Source organism: Megachile rotundata, chromosome 10 (genome assembly GCF_050947335.1).
Source record: "Megachile rotundata isolate GNS110a chromosome 10, iyMegRotu1, whole genome shotgun sequence".
Taxonomy (NCBI): domain Eukaryota; kingdom Metazoa; phylum Arthropoda; class Insecta; order Hymenoptera; family Megachilidae; genus Megachile; species Megachile rotundata.
Window position 1 is genome coordinate 7,259,188 of NC_134992.1, and position 27,921 is coordinate 7,287,108.

Below are 27,921 nucleotides of genomic sequence, written 5' to 3' on the forward strand. Positions count from 1 at the left end.
AGAGTCAATGTAAATATTTTGAAGGTTATGTAATTTACATGCATATAATATAAATAATATATGCAGCAAATTATGTAATATAAATAATGTAGTGATACATGATATAAGTGATATATATATAAATGTATACATGATATAAGTGATATACATATATAGAAATGTATACATGATATAAATAATATATATAATTCATGTAAACTTTTTGTTGAAAGCAAGGTTAATAAAAATTATTGTATATCTTTTAATTTATATGGTAGTTGTCTGTTCGTTGTAAGCAAAATTTTTAATTGTAGAGTGACGTGAAAAGCTGATAGTGTACCCAGTTTAGATGAGCTTCACGCTGTGAACATTATCTTATTGCGAGCACAACCGTCATGAATCTTTTCTAGTTCTAGTACTTCTCTCACGTTTATTCCATTGACCCACATTCCGGGTTGTAAACTTCAATTTTAGACGGATTTGTTTATAAAATCTATTTTTAGATATTTATATTTATAGTTTACTTAAATAAAATATTTGCTGACTTCTTTAAAAAGGGATTATCGTCGGACAAAAAATGTGTATTCAAAATACACTGATAATTTTGATATTAGGAAACGGATACTATTTTGGACACGCTTTTATCTTGTTAACCTCGAAATAAATCCTTCTGCGAATTGATTGCGGAATTCTCCGCCAGATGGCGAATCTGTTGAAGAAATACTCGCTCGAAGCACTCGTTCAAAAAATTAATCAGATCCGAAATATTAAAGAAACAGTACCAACATAAGTCTCGAGTATGTAAATTCTTTTTCGCACACAAAACTTTCAAAGTCATTAATTTAAAAGTTTTAAACTTCAAAATGTACAATGTGGTAATTAAATGAACTTTGAAATTCTTATTCTGGAGATATCAAAATTAAGCTCTCTTAATTGTAGAAATATAAAAATTAAGCACCCTTAATTGCAGAAATATCAAACTTTCGAAAATTCAATCTCGAGAAGACTTGATAATTTACAAAAATAGATTAACAAATTTTTGCATATAGAAATTTAGTAATAGTCAATTAAACACGTGTAAATTTTCAAATCTTCCGCCATTTTCAGAGGAAAGATGTTGCATAGTAAACCATCGTAGCAATTTCTAAATCGTTAGGTGTAAAAGAATGTGTGGCTGTGTAAGCAGAGTGAACATTAACCCCGAGAGATTTTGCGCGAGAAAAGGAGGGATGGGCACGCTTCTTGACTTTGATTTATGGGCAATTAAGAGTCGTGGATTTCTGCCACACACAGCTAATCCGTTACGCGGTAAACCCCTCGCAGCAACCACCGGTGGCCGTCTCGATTCAACAAGTGCCCGGGCTATGTTTCGTAAACACCGCTCATAAGGTCATTCCGTGAATTCTCGTGCACGTTTACTGAAATCGTCTCACGCACCTTGATAGTGTGGGCCGTAGCCATTTTCAAATATTAGTCTTAGGGAGATGGATTCCGTTGGCATTCTGGGTTACGCGGTTGATAAAGCAGATATCTGCGATCAAAGCCTGATTTAAACCACGCAATATTTTTTATCAGAATCTCAAGCATGGAGCTTAACCTATTCACTACAGGCGATGATAGATATTTTACACCTGAATTTTTTTGAAAAGAAAGTTAACTTCAAGCATATTAAATGTATATTTATTTCAATTTTATATTTAGTACATGTTTATTTGAAATTTATACACATCTTTAGTTCAAAGATAATTCGATATAAATGTATTACTTACGAAAATTCTACTTACGAACTTAAAAAAGAACAAGTTACTTCATACTTGGCATTACAGATGTTCAGTTGAATAAACTGTAATGCCAAGACTTAATAGATAAAAGTACGTATGTTCAATATTTAATTGCATTGAAAATAGCAATTGATTATAATGAACATAGTAATTAAAAATTTCAGTATACTTGTTAGAACTTACACATCAAACGGCCATCTTAAAGATAGTGGCGGGAATTTTAAAAATGCGACCTCTGCTTTAGCGCTTGGACGTAAACTTTATAAATATTGCAACCTTGAATAAGGGGTATCGAGAAAGCCCCGATCAATGAAGAAGTACTTTCTGAAGAAAATCGCATTTTCACTGTGATGGAAGGCGAAATCAAGCTGGTGGAATCGTCATTGTTTTCCCCGCGATTCTGCGAATCGTCTGTGAGAGCTCCGGGACTGGTCGACCCTGCTGGAAGTAGAAGTTTCGCGAGCTAGTGGTATTCCAAGTAGGCCGCCACAGCGGATGTGCACTGTCGAGATTGAGTCGTTGCTGCCTCCGCAGTTACTGCTAGAAATCTGTAAATCGTTTCTAAGAAAGTCTATCTTCGTCGAACTTATCTCGGGATATTTGTAATTACCGAAATCGAAATATAAATCTATGTTAAACATTGAGACAACGGCAAATCGGTTTGTTTGCCACAGTGGGTATCACGAGTGCACGGTATCGTCTCCGATGGCATTGCTCGTTTCCTCGGAACTTTTTTCCCCCCCTTCGACTTTGAGCAACGTAACGCATCGATTATCTGTTAAATGACGTTAACGCCATCGTGCATCCCCTACCCGTACCTCAACGCCTTCCCTCCATTTCTGTTTTTGCTTCATTTTTTTTTTTTTTTTGTACCAAATCAAACGTCATGTGCAGACCACGTGGATTCGGCGGAACGACGAACATGTCGCTGGTGACATCTCTCGGTCGTTTGATGAACGATGATCAGTGGTTCTCGATCGAATTCCATTTGGAATTTCATGTAACAACTTCTTTCTCTTGCCGCCTTTTATAGGAGGCTCGAGCAAAAGTTGAAGAAAGAACTATTCACTTTCACTCGCCGGTTGAATCATACGTAGATCGGAGTACGGTTTAATTGCGTTTTGATCTAATCGTTCGATATCTATTTAGTTTGAATTGCTGGTAGGAATTGGTTATTTGTGCGCATCTTAGAACGCAGGGGAAGAAGAAAAAGGAAAACAAAGGCGGAGAGAAAGATAAAATGGAGAGGAGTATTTCACAAGGGGCCCGCATGCTTGCTGATTGAACCCATGAGTAACAACACTCCTCTGTTCCCCTCGTCATTTGTGCCCCCCTTCTCGGCCATGCACACTCGATCATCCATTCCAACGATGACTTCTTCCAGGCCAGGGTAGGGAGATGCGTGACGTCATTCTCCAACGTCTGTCAGCGAGCCGACCCTCTGAGTCATGCCGTTTTGCCTACTCTCTTGCTTGTAACAGAGTATTGAGACTCGACAAGGTCTTTTCTGGCCATGTTGCTAAACCGTCACCCAAGAAAAATTCCTTTACTTTACTATCCATTCTGCATTGTTTCTAAAATTTCTTACTTCACAATTGGAATGCAAATATTTTTCATACCCTCTATTCATTTCGCTATCTAAGATAAGCCCACCTTTTATGGCCTAACCTGGCGATTTCAAATGTATCTATTTCTTACCATTAGTTCATTAGTCACCCATAGGTATACCATTATTTGTAGCACGAAGAAAAAGACCAAAATAGCGCATTAGTTATATTTTGATCCGAGCTAATAAGACTATGCTGGATAAACCTCAGTTCTAAACCGTGACGCTACCCTAACTATAACTTTTAAAAAGGGCCCTTCTTCGTTCTTAAAAGTTATGGTAACTCATGAACATAAAACATTAATGAAGATATTACTTGACAGTAAAATGCAGAGAAACTAACATGTTGCTTGTTTGATTTGCAGAGTTGTGCAATGATGGGTCTGCAGGCCACGGCAGGAAAACGTAAACTGGAGGGAGGTGTGGGCTGCATGGAGTTCGACATGGACATGGGCGAGAGCCCATCGAAGTTAGGTCGGGTGGAGGGTAGCTGGTGGGCGATGGAGGACAGTTATACGCCCCCGCTAAGTCAAACGCCGGCATCTTATTACGATATGGAAGTAAATTCGCCCTGCCTGCAGACAAATCCTTGTCAGCCGACATCGGCGAGTTCTCAACAGCAGCAACAGCAGCAGCAGCAGCAACAACAACAACAGCAACATCAGGCGTCGCAGCAGCAGCAGCAGCAGCAGCAGCAGCAACAGCAGCAGCAACAGCAATCGTCGACGCCGACGTCAGCGCCACCGGCGTCCACGGTGGCGCACTTGCATCATCATCCGCAACATTATTACCATCATCAACGCGGACCGAGCAGTCCTGTCGGTAACAACGGTTACAGCCAACTGTCGAGGCCTCAACCGCAATGGGGAGCACCTCATCATTACGAGCCGCCGACGATACGGCGAGAAGAGAACGGAAAGAGTTATCTGGAGCTTGGCTCGAGTTACCGGGCGAACGAGAGGTGCTGCGAAGGCTCAAGGTCGAGCTGGTGTCGACGAGGTAGAGCCTGTTACAGACAAAGGCGACTCGCAGTCCTGAACATCTCGATGTGCAAGCTGGCGAGGTATCGCCAGTTTCCGGATCCCAGCCTTCATCGATCGGTCCTGATCTGCAATACACTGAGGCACCTGGAACGCGAAATGGAGAGAGACAGAAGTCCACCGCCCATGGAGCCGGTTATACCGGCCCCGATTGCTCAGCTTCAACCTCCTGAGCAGGGTAGGTTAACTCCTTTCCCGATGCCACCAACCTCCTCGAACGAGACCGACGCTGACTCCGGCATCGGTGACAGCGACGACAGTCGCTCGATCAACTGGGGGAGCGTGTTGTCTCTCTCGAGTCAATCGCCTTTGGACCCGCTGAACAACAACGAGTTACTAGACGTAGATATCGGTCCGGACCTAGATCTGGACTTCATGCCTGGGTGGAAGTTGACGCCCCTGTCCGCGGACGACATTCTGAGGAGTACGACGGCGCAGGAGCAACAACACCAGCAGCACCAACAGCATCATCAACATCAACAGCAACAGCAACACCTAACCTCGGCCAGCGGTAGCTGCGCAAGCAGCAACGTGGGCGGTGTCTGCGTCAGCACTGGCAGCACCAGTAGTACGCACGAGTCGTTAATGTGTGTTGGATCATAGCCCCCGATTTTGACATCGTTGAGTCATCTCATCGATTTTTATCCGCTAATGCCGCAGAGCAAGTAAAAGCGCCAGCACCCCGATTCGTAGGGTCGGGATGCAGAGACGACGTGTAGTCGCCCTCTCTCGAGTGCGCAACGCCTGGTCGGCGATTCTACGGGAGGTCTTCTTTTTCTTATTTGTTACCGTTTGTGTCAATTACGCACCGATCGATTACCTCGGTTACGTTCTACTTTCCACAAACGACACCACCATGGCTCTGCTCCCTGAGGGAGAGGGATACGCGTCGGGTACGCTGGGCTCGCAGGTGCAATCGGTACACGGGATTCACGGCACTTTGGAATTCGTTTCGAACAAAAGCGAGGTGATTAACAATTTTCATACCGTACGAGTACCCGAACTCGCGTTGTTCCAAAGATATCTTTTGATATAGCGTTTCGTAATTTCATCTAATGTAATTATGCGATTTTTATCTATTACAAACGTATTAGAGTCTGTTTATAACTGTTTACGTTTTTTTACATATTATGTACATACTTGTGTTATACGTTTGAGAAACATTCGAGGATTTATATTTTATTTAACGCACAACGCGAAGTCGGGTCCTCCGTCGTATCAACCACCTCCAAAAGCATATTACATCGAAACGATCTGTTTTTGCAGCTGCACCTGCGAATTCAGTGGCACACGTATGAGTTCCCGAGTTCTCGACACGTCAGACAGAGAGACAGAGAGAGAGAGAAAGAGAGATCGAGAGAAAGAATGAGAGTGAAAGAGAGAAAGTGAAAAGTCTCAGAGCTTTCAACGTTCACGCCCCCGAGCCGGCGATACGGTAGTATGCAGGACGTAGCCTGTTCTTCAAGTTTTTTTCCGAACATCAACGAAAACGGAACGAAACTAGTATGCCGGACAGGAAAGAAAATCTTCATCCATTCTGGGTTTCGTTCGAATCATCATCTTACCAAATACACGACAGTATCGCTTGCCTAGCCGGCTGGCGTTGAGAACTCTTCGGCGATGTCTCGACGTTGTTCGCGACAACCAATCGAAATGGGGGAGTGTCCATCGATCGATGTTTCCTCTGTGGATTAGAAAGACACTAACCAGGCGACGATCAATTAATGCCATACGCTTTTAACACATTCATGGTTCACACTTACCACACATAAGACGTAACCGCCGTGGCCTATATTATATACACACATATGGACACACACACACACACACGTACATTGACACACATACACGTTTCGTACATAAAAAAAGTCGATATGGTGCTAGGACGATTACACCCTGGTGCTTAAGTCTGTATACACAAAGCCATGTGCGTAAATTCGCACGGATCGCCCGGCAGTCTTCGTCGAGGAGTCTAGATACGTCCTGACGTCGTGAACAGGACACGCGGTTGATCGAACGTATTTCCATCGAGGTGTTCGTTACCGAAGAGTTAACACCAAGACTCGTTCCTGGATACAAAAATGATTATAGAAAATGTTAGCGGATGGAAATACGCTCGAGGGAATGCACTCTGTGTTCTGGCGCACGATGCTAACAAATGTACCTGCATTTTAGAGATCGGGATAATGCCGGTCCCTTCGGGTCGTCGCACGTTGGCCATTCTGCGTCACTGATCTCCCGTTATATCTACTATATGCTGTTGTACCGTGGAGTCCTCCGCAGGATATAGTCAAATGCAAAGTACAAATAACACGACACGATACAACACTTCATTTACAAGTATGTGCTATTACGAAAAGGCAGCCTGGACATCACGAGACTTATGGACAGCTTTTCTAACTGTCCGTTCTTAATGACCAATCTTTGGCCAAACGTTAGCCATCTTAAGTACTTGATCGTTTGAAATAATCTTTAGATTCATAGATTTTCACGTACTGGATCTTTCAAGATAGTTTAATTTCTTTCGATCCTTTGTCTCACAGAATAGAACTTAAATTTTAAATGTGGAAGGGTCCAGAGGTGCGCTGCCATTTTGAGTTTAGCATGGCTTGGAGCACCAATACTTAAGATGGTTCTTGTGCCTTAGAGCGTCATACGGTCTTCTACCACCATAGGTGGTGCACATGACACCTTGGTCACAAAAGTTCAAAGACGTTTCAGTGTCCAGGACCTCTTCATAGCTTTTCGTACGCAAGAGAACTCTCTTGTGTTATAAAGATTCAAAGAGCCGTTTCACCTTTCCTTTATTGCCAAAAACAATCAGGTTTTCGTACGCACCAAACTCCGTCCCTTATCACATCTGTACCGAGCAGTTTTTCATACTTTTCTCATTCATTTGCCTGCCTTAAACTTAGAAGTCTGGCAAAGGAATCTGAAATCACACTAAACTAAGGCCTACACTACATCTAGACTAAATCCTGTCGTATTTACGATACTGCAGTGTTGTATAAAATAGAATGGCCGGCGTGCAGAGACCGAAGACGATCGTTTACTCGGAGTCTGTAACGGAGAGATAGTTCAAACTCGACGAGGACATACTTCGCGAAGAGAAACGGCGATCCGCGCGCGATCTCGTCCTCAACGTCCACTAACCGAACCCAACAGAGCAGCTATACTTAAAATGGAGGTTAAGCGTTTTAAGCGAAACTAACGAACGGTCAAGCGATATAGTAATTTATAAAAATCGACTGATTACTTATGCGAGAAAACAAGAGACACCATACTGGTTATGTAACGAGAGTTGATTTAAACCTGTAATTCCATGTTAAGCTGACATGTATACAATGCACGCACACGTACAGACACACATACACAGATACAGAGAGACATATGTGATACGAGACAATTTTGTACATGAGAAATAACGATAGCTACTTCGATGTATATAGATACACGTTAAGCCGAATAATTGTTGACGCGAACTTTCGACAATTTTGATATCCGTTCTGATGTTCCGTTTATCGTTCAAAATTCTATAGATTCACTCATTCGGTTCTATGATTTTTCTACGAAACAACGAGCAATATATCTCTGTTGAACCGAGTCACTTGATGAGACTTCTCTTCATTTTGCTACTATTTGTCTATGTTTGTGCTTTATATATTTACACCCTTCGTCACAACGAAGTACAGAGAATTGGAAAAATTCAAATCAAAGTGCACAAGAGTCTTCTCGTCAGGTTTCTTGGGTATGGAATGTCAACAACACAGTCATACACACACAGACACATACACGTGCACGAACGAACGAAATTGGACCTGTGCATTTGACGCAAACCATTTCGAAGCGTTTTTAGGTAAAGAAACGTTGTTTTCTTGCATGGTACCGAAGAGCGTGAACGTGAAAACGTGGAACGCACGAGGCACACTTAACGCACGTTAGATTGTTAAAAATAATTCGTCCATCGCGTTGAGGCGCCTCGAGCCTGCCATTTTGTATTTCGCGATCGCAGCGCTACCTCATTCGGTTTGGTGTTCCAAGTTCGCAACACGAAAAGGCGACCTCGCATGTGTTTCTTCCGATGCACGCCAGTTGAACAATCTCGAACACGGAAAAGCAACGATCGTATGCTGCATCTGTTTAGGCCAGTGATGGGCAACCACCCGCAAGAGCAAACAAATGTGCAACGTGCACTCGCCGCGCAAATATTGTACTCTTATATTTCCAAATGCGGGCTGCGGATCGTTGGCAATATAGCAAGAGATATGCAGCCTTTGTAGATTTTTATACAAGGAAATTTATAGATTTGTGAACTTGGAGATTTATACGTTTCTAAATTTGACAATTTCCGACTCTGTAATTACGAAAATTAAGAATTTGAAAGTTTGCAGACGTCGAAATTGGTGAATTTATAATTTCACGAATTTACGAGTTGAATCTATAAATTTATGAATAGAAAGTTGGAGATGTAAGAATAGGCAAATTTTAAGCTAGGAAATTGAAAATGTGTACAAAAGTCGGGTGCGGGTAGTTGTGCCCATCACGGATCTAGCTCATAAAAGTGCATTGATACAAATAGAGGAGAAGAATAGGTTGTAAGCGCATGTAGATGCAAAAATACTCATGTACGCTTGATCGCGATTCGGACGAGTAATTGAGAGAAGAATTACCGAGAATCGCGAGCAAGTGTAACGGTATCACACACACTCACACGTACACACACGTACACAGAGACGTTTCTCCGAGGAGAGACTGGAGGGGCTAGAAAAATAATTTCGTACTTTTTACACGGACGTACCTTAGCCGCGTTAAAACGCATTTCGTATAAAATAGGGTACCGTACGTAGTACCTGGCAAATTGGGATTCGGAGATGGCGAGTAGGGGAGAAATGGCGCGAGTTCGTCGAATATCACGTGATGCTGCTTGAGATACGTTAAAACCGTGCGAGAGAACGACACGCGTGTGCTTCGACATTATCGCGCCGTCGCGCGTTATTAATTAATTCTATTAAAGAAAAAAATGAAACAAAAATGAAAGGTGTGTAACGAACACTTCGGGGACTACGATGTAACAACAACAAAAATCGAAGGATACCTTGTAAATAGTATAAATAGCGCAAGCGCAGAAGTACGTTTAAGCGGAAATAAAAGATGATATAATAGGTATAATGTGAAGAAAATATACATATAAGATATTATTATATATTATATATAAACAAGAAGTATATATATAAGATTATTATATATATTTACCGTGGTAAGTGATACGCAAAGTTGCCGATTGGGACTCGGGTAATCTCGCCGCCGTTCGGATAATGTCGCCGCGATCCGTGGCTGGCCTATTGCAACGGGTGCCATCTATCAGCTTTCGAATTAAGTTTCGACAGTAAACGCAATCTACGTCGGGGATATCGTATTCGACTTTTAACGACAGGAACAATTGATCATTCTGTTTTTTACTCGTTTTCCATGCAGCTCTTCCAGGACGCGTGTACGATCGATAGAACGTTTACGGATCCCCGTGGTCTTTTGCAATTTCATTAGGGCGCGTTTAAATTTCATCGAACGGAAATGTGGAGCACAAGCATTCGAACTGTCGAGCAAACTTTAAGTATAAAAGTGAGCGAACCCTTAACTATGCGCCATAGAGATTACGTCATAATTTGGCGCCAAATATAAATAGCTAATTTATTTATCTTTCGTAATAGAAAAATTTATATATATTTTTATAAGTATGTAAATTATGATGTTATGAATAAATTACAAATATTTCAAAATAGTTTTTCTGATTCTTTAGGCATTTATAATAGACACAAATTTAAAAAATACTAATGTATTTTATTATTGTACTTGCAATTTAGGAAAATTTTTATTTAATGGCGTAATGAGCTTCGTCGATAGTTAAGGGTTAAATCAAAGATTCGAATGCTTAGAGTGAATTAGGGTTCGCTTAGGGTGAATTGAATACTCGCGTTTGTTCGCATCTAAATCGCATCGATTTGGATTGCGTCGAATCGAATAGCGTCAAATTGAATTATACTGTATATCGTCGAATTATACCGAATTCCATAGCAATCGAATTAGAGTGAATTGAATAGTATCCCGTCAAACTGAATCGTGAAATCGAATGAAATCGAATCGTTGAATCGGCTCGCGTGGAATCACGCAAAATTGAATAATATCGAAATGAATCACGTACAATTGAATCGTATCGATTTAAACCATAACACGAATCGAATAACTTTGAATCGCAATGCTCCATTATGCTCGAACTCCGCCCAATCCGTTCGCTCGATCTAAACGCACCCTTAGAATGATCAATTGTTAATGATTTAAAACAAAATGGATACGATAGCCCGTTGCGTTTCTTAACTCCTTACGGGACAGTTTCATCGTATTTTAAAACAGACCACTGTTAGTTTTATTTTCTCAGATTCGTCCCCTATGAAGAGTTAATCGAACGGACTGGCGCGAACACGATTGTACGATTAAGTTCCTATTTACACGATATCGAGCCGAGAATTAGTTAACGATCCGGACTGATAAAAAACAAAGAATAAGCTACAACCCGAATGGGCCAGCCTTGCGAACGCACCGTCCTCGTTGTCTTTTTTCATTTTTCTACGGAGCGTTCGTCGCCATCAATCGTGTATTAAATACCGTCGTTATTACGTTTTTCACGAGACGCCTGTGGGTGACGCGCGAAAACAACGGTCTCTTTCTTTTCGAGAGCGAAAGAACGAGGCCGTGTAACGTCGCCCGGGGCAGTTTGCCCGAAAAAAAAGAAAGAAACAAACAAACAAAACGAGGACGAACGACCGTTAGGCTAGATCGGAACGGTTCCCGAGACGAACGAGTCCCATTATCGTGACCGCGAACCTCTAGGACAGGATGAAATATGGAACACATATGAACACTGTACATTGTAAATAGTTAGCGCGGAGAAGACGGTTACAGAAAGACAGAGAGAAAGAGAGGGAGAGAGAGAGAGAGAGTTAATTAATTAAAATTAAAACGAAAAAAAAACACAGACACGTACACACACGCATACGAACATACACGGACATACACGAGAAAAGGGAAAGAAATGAGGATGAAATTGCATCGAAATCGCGGCGGGCACGTGAAGCGAATGCACGCTCCTGAGGGACGATTCCACGCTGAATGGAAAGAGGAGAACATTTTTGATCGAAGTTTCTTTAGTGGTTGTCTGGAATCAGTGCTCCGAGGTGCGTTCGCCATGCGAGCCGTGGACGGCCATTTTAATAGAACTAGGAAAGGTTTTAAGCGGTTGTATCTTTGCACGTGTGCCGATCACTCGACCGTGATCCGTGTTGTGCCCTGAAACCACGGCAAAACAGAAAAAAAGCAATACAAAATGGATTCGTAAGAAATCTTAGGAAAATTGTTGAAAATATTTAATGTAAAGGATTAACCTTTATTGTGAATTCCGGACAAAATCTATAGGAAGTAATAAGTATTGATAATTGAATGGCAATTACTCTAGTCCTAAGTGGTCCACATGGACACGATACACATGATCCACGGTTCCCGGGTGGTTGGACACGATTTATTGTTTTCTTTCGTTCGTACCTCAACTTCCGTTACGAAGTTGTGATGTTGTATCGCGTACCGTTTTACCAAAATATCGAACAGCAACCGAAAGAAAGGAAACAGCAATGCAGCGTAGACAAAGAATGGAACGATCAACCTGATGAAAAAGTAAGAGAATAACGCATGAATATGGACGACAACAACAACAACAACAACAAAACTATCAAAAACAATAAAGAGTATTATTCTATATATAATAATGGTGTTCTGATATTTTGCAATCCTGTTTTTAATCCTTTATCCTTGACCCAAGCGTTTTCAGATTAAGCCATATAAAATGTTATTTTCGGGAATTAATTCTGTGGGATAGTTAAGTAAACTATAGATTATATTGAAGAGTTTCTTATAAACCTGTGAACATTCAATAATGTTTTTTCATTAAGTATCTAATCGTAAAAATAATTTGATGAAATTAGAAAATAGAATATATGGTATTTTTGTAGACAAAGTTTAAAAATTTATTAGAAAAACTTCTTGAAGAACTGTTGAACATGGTAATATTTAATAGAGTGCTTCATGTACTTGAAAGTTTATTAAAATTCTATAATAATATATGTCATATGTTGCATACAAAAGTTTAACGAAAATGTCACAATGATTTAATTTGTGAAAGAGATATAAAAAACAATAGTTTATCGTAATGTAATTAATTTAAATAGCTGAAAGCGTTTGGAAGCATAATTCTTAGGTTAAGTTAGGTCATTTCTGAATTATTTTTGCGCGCGCTATTTGAAAAATACCGCTGTCGCCATCTTGTAGTCAAGCGCCATACTGCCGAAACAAATAATTATATTTTTTCGAAAACTATGGAATTTTTATGTACTCGTGACGCTCGTAAATTGTTCTACTCGCACGATAAACCTAGAGAAATGATTTTAGTTTTATTTTGAAGCTTTGTATCTAAAAATTAACAAAAAGTGCATTTCGTGGACGAACAAAGCGTAGCCGTTTAGTGGTAGAAGGTGGGAACTAATGGAAGTGCATCTAATGTAATTTGCGTCAAGAAATATTTAATTTCTCTTCGAAGTTAATTAGTCTTGTATTCTAATGTCATTTGATGCATATTGAAATTAATTAAGCAAGTAGAATCGATATTAATTGACTTTTTTTGAAAATCGAACGTGGCGCTATCTTTCTGGTGAACAGGGTGAACTACACATTTTTGAAACTGTAGTTTGATTAGTTCTCATCTTGTACCGCTAGATGGCAGCACTTAAGTAGGAAATATAGGAATTGTCTTTTTAATAAATTAAAAAAAAGGAATTGTCCTTCTATATTTTATAATCAATTAATTAATATCTTTACAAGAGTAACTAATTTTATTGCAATTGATTATCAATTTTTATTTTAGTACATGTTCTTGAATAAAGGTTTGATTATAGAATGAAGTAGTAAATGATTTTGTTTTTTTAAATAAAATTGAGAACAAACAACGATAGCTCTAATCACTAATCGTTTGTACACAAATACAAACAGAACTCTTTTTGACTGACGGTTTTGATAACAGAACTCTTCTTGACCCTGATGATCACAGAAACCGTAATAAGCATAAAAATTATTTAAAATTGATGATTTTATAAAGTTAGAAAGCATTTCGAAGATAAATTTTGTACTTCGATGTGGTTTGACGCATATTATAATGAATTAAGGTAATAAAATCAATATTAATTGCATCAAATAGATAACTGTAGTGATCATCAGAGTCAGCGGTCAAGAAGAGTTCTGTTATCAAAGCCGTCGATCAAAAAGAGTTCTATTTATATTTGTGAACAAATCATTAATCTGAACATAGATGTCAAAGTTCGCAAACGAGAAACCACTAATGAATTCGCAAAATCAACAAGGCAATCGTTTGCAGCAAAATATTAATACAAATAGAACTCTTCTTGATCGACAGCTGTGATAACAGAACTCTTCTCGACCGACGACTTTTACGATCATCACAAAAATGATACACATTGCGCTATCTGGCGGTAGAATATGAGAACTAATGAAATTACAGTTTCAAAAGTGTGTAGTTCAGCCTGTTTGCCGGAGAGATGGCGCCACATGTTTCATTTGCGAAAAATTAAAATAATACTAATTTTATAAGCCTAATTTACTATATTATGCATAAAAATACATCAGAGTGCAAGATTAATTATCTTCGGAATGCTTTATTTTATGATAATTAATTATGCTATTATTTATATATTTTTGGCGCGAAATTTCGAAAAACCGACATGCTCTGATATCGAGCAATTTTTTTTTAATAAAATCTTTTTTGCAAAAGGAAATATTTGTAAGAACAGTTTTTGGGACTCGAACGAAAAATGTTTACCATTTCAATATTGTTTACTATGCCGAGGAGACACAGTTTCGTGTACGAATTATTCTGAACACAATCCGCATCTTTGGTCTCACGGAATATATTGCGAAGAACGCTTTCATTATACATTAATAGTATTTAGATTTATTAGCAGTATTTATTTAGCTACAATAAAATGACAGAATTTAAAAGAAAATATTTAATTTAATTAAAAAATGAAACGTCAACTTAATTCTAATATTCCTAGAAACTTATGGTATATGAAGGGTGTACTTGATTACTAAAAGTATGATGCAGGCACTTTATTATTCATCCGGGAATACTTCTTGTAAATTAGACATAACATATGTTAATGCCTGAGTGTTATTCATTATGTGAACAACCTGTTATTAACTACCACTTTGTTCCGAGAATCCAAATTTATATTACGTGATTAATCATTTCTTCCTGATAATTATTAGAACAGAATGTCTGTATAATGAGACTTTGATGGCGTCAAGTTTTTGTTAATGATAATTTTATGTTTAACCTTTTGCGCTTGAAAGACGACTCATGTTCGCTATGCGATTAAATGCAGTGACCTGATATAAATGTTTGTTAACTAAATATTTCACACGTGTGATGACTAATCATGAAACGGGCAATAATGGAAATTATTAATAGAGGAATATTAACAGAAGAGTTTATTAAACCTTTCAACTAGTAAGTTTTAAAGTTGCTAACCTTAACATATTGACATATTGACATATTGACATATTGACATATTGACATATTGACATATTGACATATTAACATATTGACATATTGACATATTGACATATTGACACATTGACACATTGACATATTGACACATTGACACATTAACATATTCACACATTAACACATTGACACATTAACATATTCACACATTAACATATTCACACATTAACATATTGACACATTAACATATTGACATATTAACATTACCATTAACACATTATGTTACTTGTTTAAATAATTAAAAAATGGAATTACATTATTATACCATTCTATGTATTGCTACAATGTAATAAGCAAATAAGGCTGTAATTAAGCTATCAATTATTCTAACTGCTACATTAAAGAACTACATTTACACTTAAGAATTAACAATTAACAATTTAATCTCACTAATACCTGCATAACAAGTTGCGTATTATTAACATTTTATGAAAATGTGAAAGTTTGTCAAGTCATAAATTCACGTAATTAGCACATTCGATCGAATGTATTAACAATTGTAAAACCCAGTTTCAGGGAATACATATATTAAATAAAGTTCAAAAAGTCCACCTGTCGGTGTATCTCAGTTGCTTGAGGTATACCATAAAAATCTAGTTACGCGACCTATTACTAGCATTTCCTGTGACACGCATTAACCTCGCCTTGACATATCACTTCCTGGAGCACCTGGCGTTAGTTATACGTTTGTCGGCTAGTTAAAATTCTTTGTCTTAGGTCAATTGACGAATCTGAATTAACCTTGTAACAAATACTGCAACCTGTACAAGATAGGCATGTGGGTCATATATGATTAATAAATCTGTATATGTGTATGGTGTATGGGTGTATGGTATCTAGGTGTACGGTATGTAGGTATACGATATTTATGTATACGGCATATAGGCATATACACTGCTTAAAAGAAATATGGCATAGACAAATTTTAGGCAAAAATTAGCCAAATTGGACTAATGACAACTCCGTGAAAAATCATCATAAAATTATGCTCTTTTTTTAAAATTAAAGTTTGAGATCTCTGCTTTAAGACCCTGTAGTTCGATTTTAGATTTGATGCATCTCTACCACAATAACACCGTAAATGCGAGGTCGTGTTTGCTATATTGAAAATTACAAAGTTGGACGAAATGCATGGACTTGCCACATTTTTTTTTTGTGATATTCCTCAACTAAGCGGCTATACCCCTCCGGCTTGTAACAATGCTCATATTTTGTCCCATTTCACTCTCATAACACGTGCAGCTGCATTTCTCATGACGTCTGCGTTCAAGTTTGCTTTCGTTTTACTTTCAAAAAAGACATTAGTTAAAAATGTTTTCGGAACAGAAAAAGAACAGTTTTCTGTTTCGGTAACAGAAATCATAAAAGTCAATGTTTACAGTTTCCTTGATCTTCCTGATTCATAAAATTACAAAATTTGAACGCAATCGTTACAGTTTGTTATGCAAGCAGAAGAAATCAACAGAACTGTTTGCTGAACGTATTTTAAGTGTACTTGTCGGTTAAGGTTGACTGTAACTTATGAGTGTTCCATGGAGTTGCAAATTTATAGTTCGAACAAGCAATACAGTCCATTCATTTTTTCAAATAATCTTTGTAATTGTTGTCTTGATCATTGTATATAGAAATTGATTCTCGACATTCTGAACGGGCTTGCACCATCTCTGAATCTCTGTCCCGTGTCTTCGCCAAACCTCCTCCATCCGTTATCGTACAATCAGATTCTAACAACATCTTTCTTACCAAGTAATATTTCGTTTCAAAAAGCGCATTGATAACATATTGTATCATCCTTATTACCGTAAAAGGAGTAAGGAGACGCGAAAAGTGCGGAAAATAATCCAAAGATTAACGATCAAACATCGCGATATTAAAGAAAGAGTTTAAAAAATACTTCAAATTGAATTTAAATATTTTTATTAGTTTTCACAATTATAAAAACTTATTAACTAAATTTGATGTTAACTAACTAGTTGATAAAATTAACTATAGTTTTATCCGTGACGCAGTGAAGCAATATGGCGACTAATAATGGAAATTCAAAAGAATTCATCGAATTTCTCTCAAATTTAATGAGAAAATTTGACCGCCAGTAAAACCTAGTAGCGCAAAAATTTAATTTGATTCACTGAGGGTAATAGATTTAAAATAGACGGGGTTTGATAACAGATATAAAATAAAGCAATCCGAGGACGAAGATATATTTATTTCAACATTTTTAACAATAACTGCACATACTTTTGTAAACAAAGAATACTATAAAAAGAACAGCCACCGTGCAGACGGTATAGTGTGCTATCTTTAAGTTCTTATATCTTTTCTTAGCAGCAGGAAGCATTTCCGGTTTCTCATTCAATAAAACCGATCTGACACTATGCATGTACCGATAAATAACATCGTCCGCACCGACTCTTGCAAAATCGAAAAAGAAATCTTTGTAATCAGCAGGATTCATGTAGGTGAGGATATCCTGAGTATTTTGCACTTCCACAGCCCAGTTACCAGTGCAGAAGTAGTATATGGGTGAGAGGAAGGTTGTCACCTTCCATGCTAGCTTGAAGGCTCTGCAAAAAAAAGTGAGAATCGAGAGATTTTTAACAATTTTCTGAACAAATTCTATTTGGGGACTACGGAAGTTGGGGATTTGGGAATTTTGGGATTTAGGGATTTGGGGATTTGGGGATTTTGGGATTTGGGAATTTTGGGATTAGGGAATTTTGGGTTTTGGGAATTTAGGAATTTGGGAATTTAGGGATTGGGGAATTTAAAGGTTTGGGAATTTCGGGATATAGGAATTTAGGGATTTGGGAATTTAGGAATTTGGGAAATTAGGGATTTGGGAATTTAGAGATTTGGGAATTTCGGGATTTGAGAAATTTAGTAATTTGGGAATTTATCGAGTTGGGAATGTAGAAGTTTGGGAATCTAGGGATATAGGAATATAGGGATTTGGGAATTTAGGGATTTGGGAATTTAGGGATTTGGGAATTTAGGGATTGGGGAATTTAAAGGTTTGGGAATTTCGGGATATAGGAATTTAGGGATTTGGGAATTTAGGAATTTGGGAAATTAGGGATTTGGGAATTTAGAGATTTAGGAATTTAGGGATTTGGGAATTTAGAGATTTGGGAATTTCGGGACTTGAGAAATTTAGTAATTTGGGAATTTATCGAGTTGGGAATGTAGAAATTTGGGAATTTAGGAATTTGAGGAGTATAAGGATTTGGGAAGTTTAGAACTTTGGGAATATAGGGATTTAGGAATTTATTAATCTGGGAGTTTGAAAATTTAAGAATGTTGGAATTTGGAGATTTGAGAATTTGAAAACTTAGAAATTTAGCAATTAAGGTATTCAGAAATTGAAAAATTAAGAAATTCAGAAATATATCAAACAACTATAATGGCATATCATACGGTTCTAATTAGAATACTTCTAACTGGAATTGCAACAACACTAAAACTACCATCAAATATGTTAATTACTGTTATTATGCTAGTACGCTAAGTAATATTAGTTATTTTATTTATTTTTCCACTATGATTTAAAACTTAAAAATTTGTTAAATACTCACTTCGTTTCCTTTCCAATAACGTACAGAACTGCATCACACAACGCAGCAGGGATAAGGTGAAACAGTAGATGAAGCAAAATAAAACTGTACAGATTGCGAGCTAATATGACGAATGGATACCAAACCATTTTACTGAATGGATACTTTTCTACCACCTTGAAGAACAATGTATAGTTCGTTTGAATATATACAGGCTTCCAAACCGACGAACCGCAATTGTACACGTGTGTTCCTGTCGGTTTCCTAATCGAATCGGTGAAATAAAAACATATGTAATTTTTCAATAGGGGATGATAAAAAGAATTGTGAAATATATTTTATACAGGGTGTCTCAAAATTAGTTTACGTCTTTGAATTTGGGAGCTAACGTGATTCTGAAACTGTACGATCTAGTAACCTATTGTAAAATCTACAGAAACTATTGTACCACAGAAACTATTGTAGAATCTACAGGGTGTTTCATAATTAGTGCAGGTCCCTGAAATGGGGGGTAGCTGACGTTATTCTGAATAAGATTTCCCTTTGCAGAAATGGGGTTTGAAGCTTCGTTTATGAATTAAGGAAAAACATGGACCAATTAGAGTGCGAGGATAACGCATGCGCAGACTCGAAAACGGCAGCTTTGGATGACGCGAAGTAATCCAGCGTGTGGATATCCAACGCGTACTAATCCAGCGCGTGGATATTCAACGCGTAGTAATGCAACGCTTGGTAATCCTACGTGTTATAATCCAACGCGTAGTGATGCAACGCTTGGTAATTCTACGCATAGTAATCCAACGCGTAGTAATGCAACGCTTGGTAATTCTATGCGTAGTAATGCAACGCGTGGTAATTCTACGTGTAGTAATGCAACGCGTAGTAATCTGACGCGTAATAATCCAACACGTAGTAATCCAGCGTGTGGATATCCAACGCGTAGTAATCCAGCGCATAGCAATCCAGCGTGTGGATATCCAACGCGTAGTAATTCAGCGCGTGGATATCCAACGCTTAGTAATGCAACGCGTGGTAATCCTACGTATTATAATCCAACGCGTAGTAATGCAACGCTTGGTAATTCTACGCGTAGTAATGCAACGCGTGGTAATTCTACGCGTAGTAATGCAACGCGTAGTAATCTGACGCGTAATAATCCAACACGTAGTAATCCAGCGTGTGGATATCCAACGCGTAGTAATCCAGCGCGTAGCAATTCAGCGTGTGGATATCCAACGCGTAGTAATTCAGCGCGTGGATATCCAACGCGTAGTAATGCAACGCTTGGTAATCCTACGTATTATAATCCAACGCGTAGTAATGCAACGCTTGGTAATTCTACGCGTAGTAATCGAACGCGTAGTAATGCAATGCTTGGTAATTCTACGCGTAGTAATCCTACGCGTAGTAATGGAACGCGTAGTAATCTGACGCGTAATAATCCAACACGTAGTAATCCAGTTTGTGGATATCCAACGCGTAATAATCCAACACATGGTAATCCAGCATGTTTCCAAATCCCGATTACACAGGTCTCATAAAATGGAAACGAAAGTTTCCTTATATTAATGAACTTTGGTTACTTGTGCGACATTAAATCCCAGATCGATGCTAGAAGAGCGTTCACTCCCACGTCAACAGGAACAAAATCAATGACTGTATCTTCGTTTATGGGTAAAACGTGTAGCAAACCCATGCCTATCAAAATGTGCAACAACGCAGGTCCTTTGTTGTTTCCGATCCACCCTTGGATTGGCTCCTCGTATGATGCTACGACTGTTCACAAAATAAGACAAATTGTATTAGAAATTTATGAATATAAGAATTTGAGAATGTAGAAGTTTGGAGACGTAGGAATTTAGGTACATGGGAATTTATGAATATAGGTATTTAGAGACGTAGGAATTTAGGTGTCTAGAAATATGGGGACGTAGAAGTTTAGGGATGTAGAAATATAGAGACTTGGGAATTCTGGGATCTAGCAGTTTAGGGACGTAGAAATTTAGAGACTTATGAATTTAGGTACCTAGAAATTTGAGGATATAGGAATTTTGAGACGTAGGCATTTAGGTGTCTAGGAATTTGGGGATGTAGGAGTTTAGGGATGTAGAAATATAGAGACTTGGAAATTTTGGGACCTAGCAATTTGGGGACGTAGAAATTTAGAGACTCATGAATTTAGGTACCTGGGAATTTATGAATATAGGAATTTAGAGACTTGGAATTTAGGTGTCTAGGAGTTTGGGGACGTAGAAATTTAAAGACTCATGAATTTAAGTACCTGGGAATTTATGAATATAGGTATTTAGAGACGTATAAAATTAGGTGTCTTGGAATGTGGGGACGTAGGAGTTTAGGGATGTAGAAATATAGAGACTTGGAAATTTTGGTACCTAGCAATTTGGAGACGTAGAAATGTAGAGAATTATGAATTTAGGTACCTGGAAATTTGAGAATATCTGAATTTTGAGACGTAGGCATTTAAGTACCTAGAAATTTGGAATATGGGAATCCCCATAGGAATATGGGGACGTAGAAATTTAGAGATCTAGGAATTTGTGAACATAGAAATATGATGACGCAGAATTATACAAACTGACTATACAAATGTTGGACCTAAATTTCTATGTGAAGAGTATAACAAACTTGAGTGTGGTCACTCTTGAATGCATCACGAATAAGATCAAATCAAGTTATTAATTGCATCTCACAAATAGAAAATACTTTTAAGAATTAAATTTTTTCAATATTCTTTTCACATTTTATTGCGAAACATATCATACCTATCGAAGGTCTATAGATCGAGCAAACAACCGATGTTTTTCGTGAGAAGTCATCGACGAGGCTTTCAGCAATGGATTTACTGAAAGTGTACGTGTTCACCCATTTTCCTAATATATCGCGCACCGATTGCTCGCTAATTCCGTTTGGTGTTGCTTCATCGCTCCGTATCATGTCCTCGACAACTTTCAAATCGCACGGGGGCGCGTACAATTTCTCTTCGATTCGTTTGTTGTACGAATGAGAGTACGCCGTTGAAACATATATAAACGCTTTCAAACGAGAACATTTTGCCGCCAAATCGAGCATGTACTTGGTACCCATCACGTTTATCTTCAAGATGTTAGACACTTTGGCGACGAAGGATACTTCAGCTGCATTGTGAATTATTATGTCGACGTTCTTTGTTAACAGCTGATAGTCTTCCAGCGAAATGTCCATGTTTTCTTTTAGCAAATCGCCGTAAATCGGTTGCACCTTTTTCATGAAATTAGGATTTGTTTTGCGCAATCTGTCGAACGCCTGAAGTCATAAATATTGAAATTTGTAATGTTGAATAGTTCATGAAGGTTAGGTTGCAATAATTAGATCGTAGTGCGGTTCGTGATTAAATATTGCGAATGAAATTGCGTCAATGGTTACTAAATAATTGACGCAAAGAAATTTATACGTATAATTTTGATTTTGTACTAAAATGATTCCAGTGACTTTATAAGTCTTCATTTAGGACGAGAAATTTTATAATGTACCTAGTATGGATAAGTCAGAATAAATATATCTATAGTATTTTTTATAAAAAAGAAAATAAATCTGTGCACGTAGGTATTGTAATTAATAGTTTAATAATATCCAAATATGTATAGTTAAATAAGTACAAACATCTCGAGGTATTGTGACACGAAAATTGTATTGGTCTACCCTTGTATCAATTTACCAAGGTCACTACGTATTTCTAATTATTCTCAATTAATTAGAGAAATAATCGAAGCTATTGTATGGTAAGTGACATTATTAAAATTGGTAATTAATGTGATTAATAGTGTGAGTTTTAATTAAATTAATACTTAAGTATGACTAAACTTATGTGACTTTAATTAGAAAATTAGAAAATTAGAAAATTAGAAAACTAGAAAATTAGAAAACTAGAAAATTAGAAAATTAGAAAATTAGAAAATCAGAAAATCAGAAAATCAGGAAATCAGGAAGTCAGAAAACCAGAAGGTCAGAAAGTCAGAAAGTTACAAAATTAAAAAAATTCAAAATCACAAAATTACAGAAATTCAAAATTTGAGAATATAGAAAGTCAGTACAAGTATACAAAGCCAAAAAATTGTCAAACATTCCATTTAAAAAATCTACCACATATCACTGTTGAAGCCCAGGTTTTCACTCTCTTCTCTCATGACAATAAATGGCAGTAAATCCAAGTTGAAACATCTAATATTCCCTAACTGGGCAAATAAAATAACCCATAACAATCGCATATTTCTTTAAAAAAGCTTGTAGGCTACTTACAGTATCTTCGAAGTATTTATTTATTCTCTCGTCCATCGTCATATTTTGCTTAGGCCTGACCATCAGATAAATCTTATCAATATCCGTACATGTGTATAAAAGTTTCTCAACAATTCCCGTCCCGAAGAAACCAGTGCATCCTGTGAGTAAAATCCTCTTCCCAGCGTAAAATCGTCGTATCTGACCACCATTGTTCGAAGTCTTGTCCTTCGGTTGCCACATCTCACGATCCATTGCAAAATCTTATTTTATCGTTTACAATTTGTTTCGTTACTTTCGATTACTTTGAAAATGTTCTTCTCTCTAAGAAGAGAATTCACTCCAAGAATTCGTATATAAGGAGTATATTTTTCACAACTCAACTTTCATACTTTCCTCTAAATATTTGATGTCGATATATGAACGTGAAATACTAGACTAACACGCTCGCACTGCAAATTGTTACTTCAGAGTTATTTCCTACTTATATGGATCAATTATATCGAAGTTGCACGGTAATGGTTAGTTTCGTACTTTACACAATTTTGCATTTACTGTAAAATCATACGCAATGCATGTTTAATTCATAAAACGCTGATGTCAAAGCTGTGACTTAACTATATCTACCTTTCCGTTTCCCTCGAGCGACAAACAAAGTGAACTGCACTGTCGATCAAAAATACATCGCAGGCAGAGCTAAAAGTAGGAGGGAGAGTTTCATTAAAAAGTCATTAAGATTTTGTATGCGAAACTTCTTTATCTTAAACGACTAGTTTGAAAATAGTTTTTTAAACGACTAGTTTTGGTGCTACTTGGATTTATTACAGAGTCAATCACTTTTTTACGAAATAATCAGTAATTTTAATTAGAGCAATCGAATATACTGTGATCGAGACTTAAATTATAACTCTATTATACGTTTGATTAAGATAAAAAAGTTCATAATCATTACTACTTCTAGTAAAATAAAAAATAGTATTAATTGAATGACTGCAAGTTAATAATTTAGCACGTTAAAGGTCAATCGATTCTAGCACTGTCATTGAATAAACACGATTACTTTCAACACTCAGCGATAAAAGTAATGAATTTATGCAAGGTTCAGGTGACATAAATTCATAAGTGTCAGTTCTCTAGTACACAATTGTTACTGCCATTCGTTAATAAGTTGAACAACTGCTGCTGGAAAAAACTTGTCAGTCGTGTTCATAACATTAGGACAGGAGTCAGTAACCTGTTATCTGTTCTTCGAGTGATTCATTTCATAATTTCAAATGAATACGTGCACACTTACGTTTTTAACTTAAAAAGTATTATAATTATATTATAATTATGGATTGCTGATGCCTGTATTGAACTCTCTTGAAGACAGTGTACTTGTAAATGTAAATGCACTTTGTTTCTTTGTCACCACAATATCATTTATCAGTCAGCATATTCGGCGTTGCCTGTCATAAAGTTTATTTTCTTATTTCGCAATTGATATGTAAGTCACTTCGAAATTGTTTATAAACGCCATCCACTCTGACTGTTTAGTGTTACAACGAAAAATCTTACTTTTCTTGGTAAGAACCCTTATTTTAAATAGGTCTCAGTTCCTAACTACAGTTACCTTATGACAAAATTAACACGGACCTTGTTTTCCCTCACATATTTATTACACCAAAAGATTTGTATAAACAAATAGTTAACAAAATACTGAACTCATTGTTTTGAACACAAAAAACATTGCGAATACTAAGAAACAAGTGCAGATAGTATAATGTACCATCCTGAGCTTGCGAAATCTTTCCCTGGCTGCAGGAATGGAGTCTTTCGATTGTTTCATTAAATATGTTTTCATAGCAAGAGAAAAGTCATACATAAATTTATCCCAATCGAGTTTTCCCAAATCGAAAGGAAATTCTTCATAGTCAGCTTTATTCATATGAACGAGGATATTTTGGGTGTTTTCTACTTCGACAACCCAACTGTGACCAAAAAGATATTGTATCGTGGTATTGAATTGTGCTATCTTCAGCGTTAGCTGTAGGCCTCTGTAAAAATAAATATGGATTATCAGATTTTAAAGCATCAGAAATAATAGTATTTGAAACTGATACTTAATGATACGAAGCTTAATCCTTTACGTGACTCGTTATGTTTATATTCCCTATTAACGACGTCTTTTCCACAAGCTACAAAGAACAGGGCAGAAAAAACGCAATTTCTTTATCGCTCTATACATACATACGTATACTAAGCAAAAGAAAGCGTTGCAATTTGAACTCTTTTCAACAAAAGTGAAAGTATTTAATTATGAGATATATTACAATTAATATAATTAATATATTTGTATCAAAATAAGAAGTTATTAAATTTAATCTACTAAATTTATAACCTAAACAAATTAATAATAAAATTCCTACATCGCCAATTCGACCACTAGAAATTGTTAATATACCAGCTCTATAAGCATATCTATTTTCATAGTAAATAACAAAACAGTATATATTTTTTAACTATATTATATATAGATAAAATAAATATAAATATTGAAATTCTAAATCGATTAAATTACTCACTGTCCTTTCTTTCCTGCAATCCAACAACCGAAATCATACACTGCTGCAGGAATAATGTTGAATATCACGGACAGTATGACGAAGAGATAATAATGCCTCGTGTATATCATAAATGGGTACCAGTACATATTGTTTAATGGATATTCTTCTAATCTCTTTATACTCAACATGTTATACGCTTTGTTGAAAAAAGGTTTCCAATGAGATGAACCATAGTTGTACACTTGTGGTCCATCAGATTTCCTAAACAAATCGGTGGATTAAAAACATACGGTGTTTGTTTATGCACGGAAATGCATACATTGTCGAAATAAAATGTTATAGTTTGTATGATATTATAGTATCAAATAATGCTTGTATATGTGACAATTGCATCGTAATGAAACTAATAACGACATGATTCCATGAAAAATCGCGACGATATAATGAAAGTTCTCAAGTTTATCAATAAATTTTCGTTACTTGCGTGTACTCATGTCCCAAATGCATGCCAGCAGAGAGTTAACCGTCATATCAATCGGAACGAAATCAATGATAACGTCAGGTTTTATAAGCATACAGTGCATTATACCCAGGGCATATACAAGTGTCAGCCCGGGAACTCCAGTTACATGTGTTATCAACCCTGGTGTTGGTTCTTTGGCCGATGAGATAACTGTCACAAAATTAAAGGAATTAAGCGTCTTATTTTTTGATCACTTTTATCAATATATGTATACAATATATTGATAATGTTTGGTGTAATAAACTAGAGCGTACTATTATTATTAATTATATCTTACAAGTGGAAACATGTAATTTGTGTACTTTTCTCAGCAATCTTTTCATATTTTACTATATAAAAGGCAGCATAACGATGATCTTACTTATCGAAGGCCTATAGATAGCACAAGGGATCGTGCTTCTTCGTGCGAACTCCTCAACGAAGCCTTCGGCCATGGCTTTGGAGAAGGTATACGTGTTAAACCATTTTCCTAATACTTTGCGCAATGTATGTTTGTTGAACCCGTTTGGAATTGCTTCGTCGGCTTTTATCAAATCCTCGACCATGCGTATATCACCAGGGGGTGTATAACATTTTTCCTCGATTCGTTCGTTGTAAGACTGACTATACACGGACGAAACGTACACAAACGCTTGAAGAGTAGTGCACTTCTCCGCTAAATCAAGCATATGTTTGCTGCTTAACGAGTTTGTCTTCAAGATGGAAGATAATCTTGCCAAAAATGATGTGTCTCCTGCATTGTGAATAATTATGTTGACATTCTCGGTTAGGAGTTTGTAGTCTTCCGGTGAAAGACCCAAGTTAACATTTTGTAGATCACCGTGCATTGTGTGAATTTTTGACTTGAAATTGGGATTTTCCTTCTGCAGTACGTCGAAAACCTGCAAGCAACGCAAACGTCCGTTGAAAAAATGGGTGCCAATGGAAAACAAGAGACTGTAAAGGGGTGACACATGAAAAAGTTTGGTAGTTTTATACTTTTCTGCTAATAAGCAGATGAGGCACAGAGCACAGAATGTTCTCAGTAGGTTAAAGACAACTAATTGTTCCAAAGAAATTTACTCATATAAAATTCGAATAAGCAACACTGTTTAATATTTATGTCTCATACTTTCAAATATTATATACATGTTGCATTACACGCACACATTTCTTCTATGCTTTATGTAATATAATATTCTTTTTAGTTTCTTGTTCAAATTTGAATAATTTACCTATACATACGAAAGGACAATTCAAGCATTATTTAGTCACATTTGTGTCCGAAATGTATTAATTGCCTTCAGTCCTCCCGTACTCCAAATACGAATATAAAAAGTCTTAATGACATTATTTCCTATGGAAATTCAGGTGTTTCTTCATCTGAGGGACGTGACATTGAACATGTTCAAACGAATTATCGTTCAAGATAAAGAAATTTGAAGCACTTACAGGACTTCGGAAACATTTTTCCATTCGCTCCTCGGCTGACATTTTTCCCCTAGCCCTGACTATCAAGTAAATCATGTCGATTTCCAAACAAGTGCGTAAAAGCTTTTCCAGAATCGCTGCTCCTAAGAAACCAGTGCTCCCAGTGAGTAGAATCCTCTTTCCAGCATAGAACTGTCGTATCTGACTTCCATTGTTCCAGTCCATGTTTCCTCCAATTTTTCCAGTTCTCTCTAAATGCAACATCTCGCTTACGTTGTCCCTCATATAGCTCATTTGCTTATTTCACAATTGCTTCGTAAGTCACTTGAATATAATTTTCAAACGCTATCCAGTCTGACTGTTTCGAAGTTAGTTAGTTTAGAAGTCAACTATATTTCTGTAGAATTTTTGTTGTGTTACAAGAACACTAGCGTTTGTCCCGATGGCGGCCTTTGCTTTAAACTTGTACGGGTCACTTGTCATATTATATAAACTTGATATGACGTTGTACACCTTTTTTCCTCTTTGG

General features: G+C 37.0%; 3 protein-coding genes across 6 annotated transcripts in view; 1 reads left to right on the forward strand and 2 right to left on the reverse strand.

Annotated features, from left to right (window-relative positions):
• The window catches only part of tara (SERTA domain-containing protein 2 taranis), a 247,096-nt gene extending 234,876 nt beyond the window's left edge, over positions 1–12,220 (forward strand). For 2 of the 4 annotated variants that reach the window (XM_076536633.1, XM_012289554.2), the window contains exon 2: positions 3,732–12,220. In XM_076536633.1, the coding sequence (XP_076392748.1) occupies positions 3,741–5,009 (1,269 nt within the window). In that variant the 5' untranslated portion in view covers positions 3,732–3,740 and the 3' untranslated portion in view covers positions 5,010–12,220. Of the gene's footprint in view, positions 1–2,659; positions 3,646–3,731 lie in introns of those variants that run through there. The other 2 variants (XR_013039718.1, XM_012289555.2) reach the window with 2 other exon arrangements.
• A 5,052-nt stretch (positions 12,221–17,272) lies between these two features.
• Positions 17,273–24,404, reverse strand: LOC100878530 (putative fatty acyl-CoA reductase CG5065). The gene is made up of 5 exons (XM_012289557.2): positions 22,935–24,404; positions 21,422–21,941; positions 20,222–20,414; positions 18,660–18,902; positions 17,273–17,651 (listed from the first exon to the last, which is right to left on the reverse strand). The coding sequence occupies exons 1-5, from the start codon at positions 23,166–23,168 to the stop codon at positions 17,306–17,308; spliced, it is 1,536 nt and encodes a 511-aa protein (XP_012144947.2). The 5' UTR covers positions 23,169–24,404; the 3' UTR covers positions 17,273–17,305.
• A 145-nt stretch (positions 24,405–24,549) lies between these two features.
• LOC105663002 (fatty acyl-CoA reductase 1-like) lies at positions 24,550–27,857 on the reverse strand. The gene is made up of 5 exons (XM_012289614.2): positions 27,414–27,857; positions 26,344–26,863; positions 25,940–26,132; positions 25,478–25,720; positions 24,550–24,949 (listed from the first exon to the last, which is right to left on the reverse strand). Exons 1-5 carry the CDS (start codon positions 27,684–27,686, stop codon positions 24,601–24,603), a joined length of 1,578 nt encoding a protein of 525 aa, XP_012145004.2. The 5' UTR covers positions 27,687–27,857; the 3' UTR covers positions 24,550–24,600.
• Between the last annotated feature and the right edge of the window lie 64 nt (positions 27,858–27,921).

Coding starts and splice junctions, on each gene's coding strand:
- LOC105663002 (XM_012289614.2), bottom strand. CDS start 27,686: ATGAGCTATATGAGGGACAACGTAAGCGAGATGTTGCATTTAGAGAGA. Junction 26,864..27,413: donor AAAAATGTTTCCGAAGTCCT/GTAAGTGCTTCA, acceptor CGTTGCTTGCAG/GTTTTCGACGTACTGCAGAA. Junction 26,133..26,343: donor TATCTATAGGCCTTCGATAA/GTAAGATCATCG, acceptor ATTTTGTGACAG/TTATCTCATCGGCCAAAGAA.
- LOC100878530 (XM_012289557.2), bottom strand. CDS start 23,168: ATGGATCGTGAGATGTGGCAACCGAAGGACAAGACTTCGAACAATGGT. Junction 20,415..21,421: donor GATCTATAGACCTTCGATAG/GTATGATATGTT, acceptor TTTTGTGAACAG/TCGTAGCATCATACGAGGAG. Junction 18,903..20,221: donor TGGGATTTAATGTCGCACAA/GTAACCAAAGTT, acceptor CGATTCGATTAG/GAAACCGACAGGAACACACG.